We start from the raw sequence: 14,866 nt of genomic DNA on the forward strand, positions 1-14,866 counted from the left end.
TTCAGTAAGCTGGGAAATGTCGAATTGGGGCAGTCTTTCCTTGATTCACAGAAAATTAAGTTAGTGAATAGAATTTTCTCGTTTGAACTTTTTTGTCCCCTACCAGACTTTTTTGTCCTTAGGTCTTTGATACCTGGCAACTCAGCAAAAGATAAACAAGGATGAAGTTGATTTTAATGAAAAAAGTGAAAAGTTACCTTATGGTAGCTGTAGGTCCAGTTGTAAATATGGTCAGGGTGTCTAGTAAAATTGTTCTTAGACCATCAAATGGAGTTAAATATTTCAAAATTTCAGGGTCTAATATAAAGGGCTTGGTATGGTGTCAAAAAAACGATAATGTAAAAAAAGAGCACCGTAAGTTTCAGGTCATCTGAAGAAATTAGATGTCTTTGGATCTTTCCCAGGCCTGTGATTAGTCTGCCTGTTTCCTCTGTTCCTTCTTCTCTACTCCTTTGGCAGTTAAGGTCTTCATGGCAAGATAGAAGAAGTTATAAACTACTATGAGGAGTCTCTCTCTTGAGAATGCTGACATTCTTCCTACTTGTTAATAACTTTCTCATGCCTTTACAGCTCCTAGCATACGGGATGCTTCTGTTCCTTTAGGAAGTTTCTGCTTGTTATTCACGGAATGATCCTGTTTGCTTCTCTGGTTAGAGTGCTTTCTCTTCGACCATCATATCATTCTTCTCCTCCTCAACTTCTTGTCATTAGTTTTGATTTCTGTCACCACAGTGATTTCTAATATTAAGAACACTTCATCTTTTTTCCCTCTTCAGAGGAAGAAAGAGAGGAATCCTCCAAATTCTTCCATGTTTGCAGGGAAGTAGTGTGCATTTGGCATACTTAAAATAAATGATGTCCTCAGAGAGAAAAGCCAACTTTATCCAAGGCTTTATAACTCGCTCCAGCAGGAACTCAGGGTCCATGCTTCCTGGACCTAAGGAATGCACTAGCATTGGTCCTTTTATAGTATTTACTAGAAAATTCCTTAAAATTCTAGTGGCAGAGAACCTTCTTGATTTGCCTATTAATGAAGTATCTGTTGAGGTGGGATCCTATGAGACCTCTTTTCTTAGCCGCATGTTCCTCCTCTCCTATTGAAGCATAATAATAAAACGTGTACTAATACTTTATGTTGATGAGATGTCTTTTAAGTTATCTCATTTAAACTAAATGATAAGTTTAGAAACTTCAGTTAGATTTGTATAAAGTAAAAAATATGAACTTAATGTTATATGTCAATTATATTCAAAATAAATAATAAAAATTAAAGATATAGCCTTTGGAGTTTTGATTATGACTTCTTTTTTTCTTCAGCTTTACTGCTCGGATTACAGAATTAATGCAAGTACTAAAGGATTTAAATCAGGGCAAATATGAACGCACCATGGTCTCACAACAGGAAAAAGGTAAATATGAATGCACTAGGTCACATAAGTTTTTGCTGACATGACATGATGCTTTAATACTGATTTTTCCATTTAATGTATTGAAGGAGCACAAGGCATTCCCTTGATACCTGGTGTTGGAGAAATCATCAATGCAGACAACATTATAAAGTACGTACAGAAAAGGGTTCTTTAGCACCATAAACATCTGTTAAACTACACAGTAGCCTTTCTCTTTCAGCTACATCTGCTTAGTGTTTAATGTAAAATTATTCTCTTTTTATTAATTTCCTCTATAGATTTGATCATGTTCCTTTAGCAACGCCAAATGGAGATATCTTGATTCGAGACCTTAATTTTGAAGTAAGTTTTTACATGGTTATATAAAAGCTTAAATCATCTTCAGAATGTGAAATGGAGAACTGTTGTCTGAATATTTAACATAATTTTAAGGCTTCACTTAGTTTCTGAACCCACAAAATTGCTTTAAAAAGTAAGTCTTTATAAAGGAGGACTGCCTTCGATTAAGGTAGTCATAAGGTACTGTAAATTTCCAGTTACAAGATAAATAAGTACCAGGGATGTAATGTACAACATGACCAATATAAAAACACTGCTGTATGTCATATAGAAAAGTTGTTAAGAGAGTAAACCCTAGGAGTTCTCATCACACACACAAATTTTTTTTCTATTTCTCTAATTTTGTATCTGTATGAGATGATGGATGTTCACTAAACTTACTGTGATAATCATTTCATGGTGTATGGAAGTCAAATCATTATGCTGTACACCTTAAACTTAGTGTTGCATGTCAATGATATCTCAATAAAACTGGAAGAAAAAAATAAAAAGTAAGTCTTTGAAATAGAAATTTATTTTTCTTATTTGACAGGACTTTAAAGTTTCAAATACTACTATCAAAAATCTTTTGCAAATAAAGTCCATCTGAAGAAAGCCATAGAAGATATAGATAATTGGAATCTCCGATGTAAGATGAATATTTAAACATGCAAATATAACATTAGTCTCTTTAAATTAAAATAATTTACCATTTGGTAGTATTTTGATGGTATAGGAGGATCTGTACCTATAAAAACAAAACATAAACTTTCATATTACTGATGAAAACAGTGGAAGAGCAGCACCATAGTGCTGCAGATTGCCACTCACCCAAGACACATAACATCTCGAGCCAAGTGAATTGTGGTGCTGATCAATATAGTCTGTTAACCAAATGGGAATATGGCAAGCCAAATGAAAAAGCAAAAGCAAAAGATGAGAATTATTGTTATTGTATGATTTTATAAGACTCTTGCAGACCTAAGGGTTACTATTTAGGTTATGTGTCTATTGTGACTTTACGAATAGTTCATATCTGAAAATCTTGAAGATTAGTAACAGATGGCTATCATGTGGGCTGTCTCTCCAGTTCCAGATACCATTACTCTAGAATAACACTGTCCAATAGCACTTTCTGCCATGATGGAAATGTTCTATGTCTGCATTGTCCAGTATAGTAGCCACATGTGGATATTGTATTCTTGAAATATGGCTAGTACAGTTCAGGAACTGAATTTTAGATTTTACTTAATTTTAATGAATTTGACCTTAAATAGCCATGTGACTAGTGGCTATTGTATTGGACAGCACAACTCCAGAATTCTCTACATGCTTATGTTTATGGTCCTCTGTAATTTGTGTTGTATATGGAGATTCTTTTCAACTGCTGTTATTGAAGGAATGTTGTCTGATAGTTTATAAAATAAGGAGTGTAATTACTGGATTTGTTTTCAAAGTGTTATAATTATAGGTAAGTCTTCAGTTTTTCTACTCTTAGTCATGTATATTTATTATGTACGTCTCCACTTTCTTTTTAAGGAACTGTAAAAATGAAAAGCGTTGGTTATGCAACGTACTTTGGACTTATTCAACAATGAGTGTTATATATTGTCATGTTTATTTTAAAGCCAGGAAACAAAAAGGGAAGTACAGAAAATGTGAATATATTTGGTAAATATTTAATGGCACAAGTATTACAGAAGTGTTTTCTCATTTAGCTCCAGGTGCTGCAGTCAGAGCTGCAGCTCTAGGTGCTGCTTTGCTCCCTTGGCAAAGTAGGTGGCCACCTACAGGGCTTGATTTCAGGAATAAAACAGAGCTTAAAACTCCATCTTTGATAGATTTTCAGTAGCCCCTTTATTGTCACTACCCAAGAGTAAAAAGGGCCATGAGATTTCTCCATTGAAGAATCCTCTTAGCCCTTTCTCCTACTTTCCCTCACTTGTGTCTTTACACAGACATAGAATACGCCAACAATACAGATGCACACATGGCTTGAGCCTAGTGAGGAGAGATTTGGGATCTGTATGTACAGCCACGTGGAATAAATAGATCATGATTATGGTCTGTGATATGCTCACTTTGTCATAGTGTTACCACACTAATGCTGTTCCTTTCATCTTAGTCCAAAGCCGCCCTTCCCTTTAAAGCCTTTATGTTTGAATTTTAGTATACTTCTGGCCAGTCCTGATAACTTCACTTTTAGTCTCAGAAAGGACCTAACTTTTTTGCTCTTATTTTGGTTTCATTTTGGAAAGTCTTATTTTAGTTATCAGTTACACCCCTGCTTGTTTAAGTTTTTTTACTCTGTGACCATTCCATATCACTGTTGTCTATTCTGTGATTCTTGTATTGTTTTCTCCTCCACTTGGAGCTGTTTCTTTGACTTCTGTACTTTTGGTCCACTGTTAATAAATTCCTCTTCTGTCTCTTTCTGACTTAGGGTATTCTAAGTTAGACTTGGCTTTTTCTCATTTATTTTGTCTTTCTATCATTTTTTTAACATTGTTTTATTTTGTTTTTTAATTCAACAAACATCCATCACTTCTTTGTAACATCTGATTGTTTTCTATCCATCTGGCTTACTTGAAAATAAAGATTCCTTTCTCCTGCAAAGAGGCATGATAAAACTGAGACTTGGCCATCACAAATAAATGTGTCCTACTTTATGATCAGTTTGCCTTTTGTGTTACCTAATAATCAAATAATGTAAGCTTCTTTGAGATAGGAGATTTTATATCTTATTCCTTTATAAACTCCCTCAGCAATGGCATATTTATATAGACTGGAGAAACCCTAAGAAATAACTACTTGCAGGTTATAATGTGGGCATTAAAATAGTACTTTGTAACTTACTAAAATTTTTACCTTTTCAGTAAGCGAGCATATTTTAACGTTTAAAGAAGCCTAAGTAAATCTTCGTAAACAGCATACTTTTATGTAATCTCTCTTTTATTTAAATCATATTTATGTGTAGAATATTTTGATGTTTTATTATAGTAAATTCATAGGAAGTAGGATTTATCAGGAAGTGATATTTCTGGGGGAATATTTTTATTGGTAAAGATATGGTGGTTCAGAGCATTCATTGCCCCAGTAAAGCAATCCAGGATCCTCAATAATAGAGTGTTATTGGGACTTCCCTGGTGGTTCAGTGGTTAAGAATCCGCCTGCCAGTGCAGGGGACGCTGGTTCCAGCCCTGGTCCGGGAAGATCCCACATGCCGTGGAGCAGCTAAGCCCGTGCTCCACAGCTACTGAAGCCTGTCCCTAGAGCCCATGCTCTGCAGCAAGAGAAGCCACCACAATGAGAAGCACACCGCAACAAAGAGTAGCCCCCGCTCACCACAACCAAAGAAAGCCTGTGCGCAGCAATGAAGACCCAACGTAGCCAAAAATAAATAAATAAAATAAATTTATATTTAAAAAATTTAAAAATAGAGTGTTATTAAGAACTTAATAACTGGTTTTCAGTGAAAGGAACCCTTGGCTTTTAGTCTTAATTCAACCCAGAAAAAAAAATACATGTTTTTACACATCTTTAATTTGGAAAAATTATCACTGGCTTACCATGGCTGATGTCGTAATTGGAAGTTTTGTCCAACATTATCAAAAGCCACGGAGTAAAGAAAAGTTAATGCTGAGTCTAAGACATTTGTGCATAGAAGAGCACCTAAGGATTTCAGTAACTCTAGTTACTATTTATACACATCATTACAAACTTGGTTTTGAGGTTTCCCGGCATGTTGCACCAAGTAATGTGGAGGGGTATTGGATATCAGTGAAAGCCACAGTCAGCAGTTCGGTGCAGAGAACAGTACATATGGCTGACATTACCTAAATAAATCAGAGTGCTAGGGAACCATTTAATTAATCGTTCTCTGAACTTTAAGGTGCTCCTAGGGGGAACACTTTTATAGTAGAGTACAATTATTATATATAATGTATTACTAGGAATATTCACTATATTCAAGTTTATAGGAAAAAGAAATATGTATTTAGAAGAAGTCCATCAAAATAACTCTTTAAAATAATTTCTCAGATAAAAAGACAAATATCTGGAAAAGTCATTCAGAATAGCTCATTCTCTAATGTACAACATAAAATTTACCATTTTAACTATTTTGAAGTATACAGTTCAGTGGCATTAAGTACATTTAGTGTGTTGTGCAACCATCACCTCTATCTTCAGAACTTTTTCATCACAGCAAAGAGAAACTCTGTACCCATTAAACAGTAACTCGTTTCTCCCCACCCCTTAGTCCCTGGTAACCTCTGTTCTACTTTCTGTCTCACTGAATTTGCCTATTCTGGGTACCTCATGTGAATGGAATCATAACATTTGTCCTTTTGTGTCTGGCATATCTCACTTAGCATCGTGTCTTCAGATTCATTCATGTTGTGGCATGTACCGGAATTTCATTCCTTTTAAGGCTGAATAATAATATTCCATTGTATGTATATGCCACATTTTGTTTATTCATTTATCCACTTGGGTTGCTTCCACTTTCGACTATTTTGAATAACGCAGAAGGTTCTGCATTCCATCAGAAAAAGTTCTTTCAGTGGCTTACAGCACCCTATAGTGTTTATCTGCCGTTACCCTACCACCACCTCTGACCTCTCTGAGCTCATTTCCTACTACTCTTCCCTCCTGCTCATTCTTCTTCAGCAGAATCCTTTCTGGTTTTTGAATAGGACAGGTACATTCCTGCTTCAGCCTTTGTAGCTACTTTTTGTGGGTAGGGTTGGGACTGCAACAGTCCCTCCAGATAAACTTCTGGTTTACTCTTTCTTTCACAGCTTTGCCCAGTTGTCATTTTCAGTGAGGCCTGGCCTGACCACCTTAAAAATGCAACCCACCCCCCCCGCCACAGTTTCTTTTACCTTTATCTATTTTTTCCCTGTAGCACTTATTTTCTAACATACTGTTTAATTTACTTATTTATTATGCATGTTCCTTATTGTATATCTCTCCCACTAGAATGTGTACTGGTAAGGGTAAGGATTTTGTTGTGTTTTTTTGTTGTTCTTTGGGTTTCTTTGGTCTCTTTTACTCACTAATGTAGCTGCATTGCCTCGAACAGAGCCAGACACTGAGTATTCAATACATATTCATTGAATTAAAAAATAAGAACCTAAGGCTCAACAGTTTAAAAAAGGCAGGTTCCACAGCCAGGGTAACTCATATCTCTCTGTTGTCTTTTCCTGCTGTGATACATTGCTGTGTGAGCTACAATTATGACTCAGGTTTTTTGATTCATCACCAGGTTGATTAACTCAGATAAGACCATAAGCTTAGAAATCAACCACTCTTGACATTTTTCATTTAACTTTACGTTGTTGCAGAGCAATTTGGTGGCACTTATAAATATTTATAATACATATGTACTTTATACAATACATAATTTCTAAGAATCTGATCTGTAGAAGTATTTCTCACTAGTGCATCAGTTTGCACTCTCAGAGCTTCATTGCAGTATTATTAAAAGAGCAAGCAAAATGCAGACAACCTAAATATTTAACAAAAGGAGAGTATTTAAATACGTTATGATACATCCTTACTATGGAATACACTGCAGGCATTAAGAGAGGAATGGGGAGAATCTGAATATACTGACCTGAAAGAATATCTGTGATATATTGTTTGTTTGTTATTTATTTATTTTAAATTTTATTTTATTTTTATACAGCAGGTTCTTATTAGTTATCTCTTTTATACATATTAGTGTATATGTCAATCCCAATCTCCCATTTCATACCACCACCACCCTGCCCCCCACCCGACCCCCACCTCCGTTTCCCTCACCTTGGTGTCCATACGTTTGTTCTCTTCAGCTGTGTCTCTATTTCTGCCATGCGAACCAGTTCATCTGCACCATTTTTCTAGATTCCACATATATGCATTAATATACAATACTTGTTTTTCTCTTTCTGACTTACTTCACTCTGTATGACAATCTCCAGGTCCATCCACGTCTTGACAAATGACCCACTTTCGTTCCTTTTTCTGGCTGAGTAATATTCCATTGTATATATGTACCACATCTTCTTTATCCATTCGCCTGTTCATGGGCATTTAGGTTGCTTCCATGACCTTACTATTGTAAATAGTACTGCAGTGAGCATTGGGGTGCATGTGTCTTTTTGAATTATGGTTTTCTCTGGCTATCTGCCCAGTAGTGGGATTGCTGGGTCATATGGTAATTCTACTTTTAATTTTTTAAGGATCATCCATGCTGTTCTCCATAATGGCTGTATCAATTTACATTCCCACCAATAGTGAAAGAGGGTTCCCTTTCCTCCACACCCTCTGCAGCATTTGTTGTTTGTGGATTTTCTGATGATGCCCATTCTAAATGGTGTGAGGTGATAACTCATTGTAGTTTTGATTTGCATTTCTCTAATAATTAGTGATGTTGAGCAGCTTTTTATGTGCCTCTTGGGCATCTGTATGTCTTCTTTGGAGAAATGTTTATTTAGGTCTTCTGCCCATTTTTTGATTGGGTTGTTTGTTCTTTTTAATACTGAGCTGCATGAGCTGTTTATATAGTTTGGAGATTAATCCTTTGTCCATTGATTCGTTTGCAAATATTTTCTCCCATTCTGAGGGTTGTCTTTTTGTCTTGTTTATAGTTTGCTTTGCTGTGCAAAAGCTTTGAAGTTTCATTAGGTCCCATTTCTTGATTTTTGTTTTTATTTCCATTAGTCTAGGAGGTGGATAAAAAAAGATCTTGCTGTGATTTATTTCAAGAGTCTTCTTCCTGTGTTTTCCTCTAACAGTTTTATAGTGTCTGGTCTTAAATTTAGGTCTTTAATCCATTTTGAGTTTATTTTTTGTGTATGGTGTTAGGGAGTGTTCTAATTTCATTCTTTTACATGTAGCTGTCCAGTTTTTCCAGCACCACTTATTGAAGAGGCTGTCTTTTCTCTATTATATATCCTTGCCTCCTTTGTCATAGATTAGTTGACCATAGGTGCATGGGTTTATCTCTGGGCTTTCTATCCTGTTCCACTGATCTATATTCTGTTTCTGTGCTAAGACTATATTGTCTTTATTTTATTTTATTTTTAATTTTTAGCTGTGTTGGGTCTCCGTTGCTGTGCACGGGCTTTCTCTAGTTGCGGTGATCCAGGGGTACTCTTCATTACTGTGTGCGGGCTTCTCATTGTCGTGGCTTCTCTTGTTGCAGACACGGGCTCTAGGCACGCAGGTTTCAGTAGTTGTGGCACGTGGGCTCAGGAGTTGTGGCTTGCGGGCTCTAGAGCTCAGGCTCAGTAGTTGTGGTGCATGGACTTCGTTGCTCCGTGGTGTGTGAGATCTTCCTGGGCCAGACTCGAACCCGTGTCCCTTACATTGGCAGGCATATTCTTAACCACTGTGCCACCAGGGAAGCCCCTACCATATTGTCTTGATTACTGTAGCTTTGTGATATAGTCTGAAGTCAGGGAGTGTGATTCCTCCAGCCCCGTTTTTTTCCCTCAAGCTAGCTTTGGCTATTCAGGGTCTTTTGTGTCTCCATACAAATTTTAAGATGTTTTTGTTCTATTTCTGTAAAAAATGCCATTGATAATTTGGTAGGGATTGCATTGAATCTGTAGATTGCTTTGGGTAGTATAGTCATTTTCACAGTACTGATTCTTCCAATCCAGGAACATGGTATATCTCTCCATCTGTTTGTGTCATCTTTGATTTCTTTCATCAGTGTCTTATAGTTTTCTGAGTACAGGTCTTTTACCTCCTTAGGTAGGTTTATTCCTAGGTATTTTATTCTTTTCATTGCAATGGTAAATGAGATTGTTTCCACAATTTCTCTTTCTGATCTTTCATTGTTAGTGTATAGGAATGCAAGAGATTTCTGTGCATTAATTTTGTATCCTGCAACTTTACCAAATTCATTGATTAGCTGTAGTAGTTGTCTGGTGGCATCTTTAGGATTCTCCATGTATAGTATCATGTCATCTGTAAACAGTGACAGTTTTACTTCTTCTTTTCCAATTTGATTCCTTTTATTTCTTTTTCTTTTCTGATTGCTGTGGCTAGGACTTCCAGAACTATGTTGAATAAAAGTTGTGAGAGTGGACATCCTTGTTTTGTTCCTGATCTTAGAGGAAATGCTTTCATTTTTCACCATTGAGAATGATGTTTGCTGTGGGTTTGTCATAGATGGCCTTTATTATGTTGAGGTAGTTTCCCTCTTTGCCCAATTTATGGAGAGTTTTTATCATAAATGGGTGTTGAATTTTGTCAAAAGCTTTTACTGCATCTATTGAGATGATCATATGGTTTTTTTCTTCAATTTGTTAATATGGTGTATCGCATTGATTTGCATTTATTGAAGAATCCTCGCATCCCTGGGATAAATCTCACTTGATCATGGTGTATGATCCTTTTAATGTGTTGTTGGATTCTGTTTGCTAGTATTTTGTTGAGGATTTTTGCATCTATGTTCATCGGTCTGTAATTTTCTTTTTTTGTAGTATCTTTGTCTGGTTTGGGTATCAGGGTGATGGTGGCCTTGTAGAATGAGTTTGGGAGTGTTCTCCCTCTGCTATATTTTGGAAGAGTTTGAGAAGGATAGGTGTTAGATCTCCTCTAAACGTTTGATAGAATTCACCTGTGAAGCCATTTGGTCCTGGATTTTTGTTTGTTGGAAGATTTTTAATCACAGTTTCAATTTCATTACTTGTGATTGGTCTGTTTATATTTTCTCTTTCTTCCTGGTTCAGTCTCGGAAGGTTATGCTTTTCTAAGAATTTGTCCATTTCTTCCAGGTTGTCCATTTTATTGGCATGGAGTTGCTTATAGTAGTCTCTTACGATGTTTTGTATTTCTGTGGTGTCCATTGTAACTTCTTTTTCATTTCTAGTTTTATTGATTTGAGTCCTCTCCCTCTTTTTCTTGATGAGTCTGGCTAAAGGTTTATCAATCCTGTTTATCTTCTCAGAGAACTAGCTTTTAGTTTTATTGATCTTTGCTATTGTTTTCTTTGTTTCCATTGCATTTATTTCTGCCCTGATCTTTATGGTTTCTTTCCTTCTACTAACTTTGGGTTTTGTTTGTTCTTCTTTCTCTAGTTCCTTTAGGTGTAAGCTTAGATTGCTTATTTGAGATTTTTCTTGTTTCTTTAGGTAGGATTGTGTTGCTCTAAACTTCCCTCTTAGAACTGCTTTTGCTGCATCCCATAGCTTTTGGGTCATTGTGTTTTCCTTGTCATTTGTCTCTAGGTATGTTTTGATTTCTTCTATGATTTCTTCAGTGATCTCTTGGTTATTTATTAATGTATTGTTTAGCCTCCATGTGTTTGTGTTTTTTACGTTTTTCTCCCTGTAATTGATTTCTAATCTCATAGTATTGTGGTTGAAAAAGATGCTTGCTATGATTTCAGTGTTCTTAACTTACGGAGGTTTGATTTGTGACCCAAGGTCTGATCTACCCTGGAGAATGTTCCATATGCACTTGAAAGTGTAATCTGCTGTTTTTGGATGGAATGTCCTGTAAATATCAATTAAATCTGTCTGGTCTGTTGTGTCATTTAAAGTTTGTGCTTCCTTATTAGTTTTCTGTCTGGATTATCGGTCCATTGGTGTAAGTGAGGTGTTAAAGTCCCCCTCTATTGTTGTGTTACCGTTGATTTCCTCTTTTATAGCTGTTAGCACTTGCCTTATGTATTGAGGTGCTCCTGTGTTGCTGCATAAATATTTATAATTGTTATATAATCTTCTTGGATTGATCCCTTGATCATTATGTAGTGTCCTTCCTTGTCTCTTATAACATTCTTTATTTTAAAGTCTATTTTATCTGATATGAGTGTTGCTACTCCAGCTTTCTTTTGATTTCCATTTGCATGGAATATCTTTTTCCATCTCCTCACTTTCAGTCTGTATGTATCCCTAGGTCTGAAGTGGGTCTCTTGTAGACAGCATATTTATGGGTCTTGTTTTTGTATCCATTCAGCAATCCTGTGTCTTTTGGTTGGAGCATTTAATCCATTCACATTTAAGGTAATTATCAATATGTATGTTCCTATTAGACCATTTTCTGAATTGTTTTGGGTTTGGTTTTGTATGTCCTTTTTTTCTCTTATGCTTCCCACCTAGAGAAGTTCCTTTAGCATCTGTTGTAGAGCTGGTTTGGTGGTGCTGAATTCTCTTAGCTTTTGCTTGTCTGTAAAGCTTTTGATTTCTCCACTGAATCTGAATGAAGTCCTTGCCAGGGAAGTAATCTTAGTTGTACTTTAGATATATCATGCCACTCCCTTCTGGCTTGTAGAGTTTCTGCTGAGAAATCAGCTGTTAATCTTATGGGAGTTCTCTTGTATTTTTCATTTTTCCCTTGTTGCTTTTAATAATTTTTCTTTGTCTTTAATTTTTGCCAGCTTGTTTATTATATGTCTCGGCATGTTTCTCCTTGGATTTATCCTGTGTGGGACTCTCTGCACTTCCTGGACTTGGGTGGCTATTTTCTTTCCCATGTTAAGGAAAGTTTTAGACTCTAATCTCTTCAGATATTTTCTCGGGTCCTTTCTCTCTCTCTTCTTCTTCTTGGGACCCCTGTAATGTGAATGTTCATGTGTTTAATGTTGTCCCAGAGGTCTCTCAGTCTGTCTTCATTTCTGTTCATTCTGTTTTCTTTATTCTGTTCCACAGCAGTGAATCCCACCATTCTTTCTTCCATATTCTGTTCCACTGCAGTGAATTCCACCATTTCTTCCAGGTCACTTATCTGTTCTTCTGCCTCAGTTACTCTGCTATTGATTCCTTCTAGTGTACTTTTCATTTCAGTTATTGTGTTGTTCATCTCTGTTTGTTTGTTCTTAAATCTTCTGGGTGTTTGTTCTTTAATTGTTCTAGGTCTTTAATTGTTCTAGAAGATACATTTCTTGTATCTTCTCAATCTTTGACTCCTCTGTTCTTTTTCTGAGGTCCTGGATCATCTTTGCTATCATTATTCTGAATTATTTTTCTGGAAGATTGCGTATCTCCACTTCATTTAGTTGTTTTTCTGGGGTTTTATCTTGTTCCCTCATCTGGTACATAGTACTCTGCCTTTTCATTTTGTCTATCTTTGTGTGAATATGGTTTTTGTTCCACAGGTTGCAGGACTGTAGTTCTTGTTTCTGCTGTCTGCCCTCTGGTGGATGAGGCTATCTGAGAGTCTTGTGTAAGCTTCCTGTTGGGAGGGACCAGTGGTAGGTAGAGCTGGGTGTTGCTCTGATGGGCAGAACTCAGTAAAACTTTAATCCACTTGTCTGCTGATGTGTGGGGCTGAGTTCCCTCCCTGTTGGTTGTTTGGCCTGAGGTGACCCAACACTGGAACCTACGTGGCTCTTTGGTGGGGCTAATGGTGACTCCGGGAGTGCTCATGCCAAGGATTACTTCCCAGAACTTCTCCTGCCAGTGTCCTTGTCCCCAGGGTGAGCCACAGCCACCCCCCCACCCCCGCCTCTGCAGGAGACCCTCCCGCACTAGCAGGTAGGTCTGGTTCAGTCTCCTGTGGGGTCACTGCTCCTTCCCCCTGGGTCCTGATGTGCACAGTACTTTGTGTGTGCCCTCCAAGAGTGGAGTCTCTGTTTCCCCCAGTCCTGTTGAAGTCCTGCAGTCAAATCCTGCTAGCCTTCAAAGGCTGATTCTCTGGGAATTCTTCCTCCCGTTGCCAGCCCCCTAGGTTGGGAAGCCTGACGTGGGGCTCAGAACCGTCACTCCAGAGGGTGGACTTCTGTGGTATAAGTGTTCTCCAGTTTGTGTTCTCCCAGTGGCTATGGGATTTGATTTTATTGTGATTGTTCCCCTCCTACCGTCACATTGCAGCTCCACCTTTGTCTTTGGATGTGGGATATCTTTTTTGGTGAGTTCCAGTGTTTTCCTGTTGATAAGATTGTTCAGCAGTTAGTTGTGATTCTGGTGCTCTTGCAAGAGGGAGGGCACGTCCTTCTATTCCACCATCTTGATCCCTTCCATGAAATTCATTTTGTTTACATCTGTATTTTGTACAAGTCTTTATTTATACCTTTCCTGAGCTGTTTTATTATGGTATATTTCTTGTAAGCAATACATAACTGGATTTTTTAAAGTACATTTTAAAAACCTCAAAAGCAAAGCAAAATAAAACATAATTCTTTGCTGACCTCCCCAACTAGGCAGGATGAGTCTATTCAGCACCGATATATTGTTAAATAAGAACAAGTTGTAGAGCAGTATGTATAGTACAATTCTGTTTTTAAAGCAAGATTGTGTTTACATACATAATTACTGTTTTCAAGAATTCAAGCTTTAGATATTTGCATTCTGATTGAGATTAAGTTGATATCAATCAATAGTGATATTTAAGTGGGAAAAAAAGTGACTGAGTAAAAATTGAAAGTAAACAAAAATAAAAGGTCTCTTCATCCATACCCTCCACTGCTTCTACCTAATATCACATTTATAGACATAATAGAAAGCTTATCATTAGCGAAGAACTATTTGACTCTATAGAAATGTTCATTGAGTGTATATTCTATTTAATTAATTCATAGACTTATTTCCTTTCAGGTTCGATCTGGGGCAAACGTTCTAATTTGTGGTCCAAATGGCTGTGGAAAGAGTTCACTTTTCCGTGTTCTTGGTGAAGTAAGTAAAAATTGGCCTCAAGGTTTTGTAGTCTTATTTTGCCATATAATCTACCACATTGTGAAATTTACAGCTCTTCTTCCCCCTCCTCCTCTGCTTTTATAGTTATGGCCTCTTTTTGGAGGACGTCTAACTAAACCCGAGAGAGGAAAGTTATTTTACGTTCCCCAGGTAAGACCTTGTTTGAGTTATTTTATAATCTTTGATTTCAAGATCTTTTAACTTATTTTTTAAAAAATCACTTCTAATGATTTTTGCTCTGTTACTATCAGAGACCTTATATGACCCTGGGAACACTTCGAGACCAAGTGATATATCCAGATGGAAGAGAAGATCAGAGAAAGAAGGGGATTTCTGACCTCGTAAGGAAATGTTTATTTCCTAGACTTACTGAAAACACCACTTCAGAGTCTTTATCTTAATCAGTTAAGTATTTTAGATTTCAAGTAGTTTATCCTAACCTTTTGTAAAGGCTTCTACAGCCTGATCATTAATTATAACTTTCCAGGTTGAGGTAAGACGTTAACC

General features: G+C 36.8%; 1 protein-coding gene across 3 annotated transcripts in view; it reads left to right on the plus strand.

Moving 5' to 3' along the window:
- ABCD3 (ATP binding cassette subfamily D member 3) overlaps window positions 1-14,866 on the plus strand; it is an 83,374-nt gene that overhangs the window by 54,697 nt on the left and 13,811 nt on the right. For 2 of the 3 annotated variants that reach the window (XM_079902286.1, XM_079902285.1), the window contains exons 14-19: window positions 1,318-1,409; window positions 1,496-1,559; window positions 1,688-1,751; window positions 14,261-14,338; window positions 14,444-14,509; window positions 14,611-14,700. In XM_079902286.1, coding sequence (XP_079758412.1) covers window positions 1,318-1,409; window positions 1,496-1,559; window positions 1,688-1,751; window positions 14,261-14,338; window positions 14,444-14,509; window positions 14,611-14,700 — 454 coding nt within the window. Of the gene's footprint in view, window positions 1-1,317; window positions 1,410-1,495; window positions 1,560-1,687; window positions 1,752-2,280; window positions 2,377-14,260; window positions 14,339-14,443; window positions 14,510-14,610; window positions 14,701-14,866 lie in introns of those variants that run through there. The other variant, XR_013824708.1, reaches the window with a different exon arrangement.

This window comes from Stenella coeruleoalba (genome assembly GCF_951394435.1).
Source record: "Stenella coeruleoalba genome assembly, chromosome: 1".
Classification (NCBI taxonomy): domain Eukaryota; kingdom Metazoa; phylum Chordata; class Mammalia; order Artiodactyla; family Delphinidae; genus Stenella; species Stenella coeruleoalba.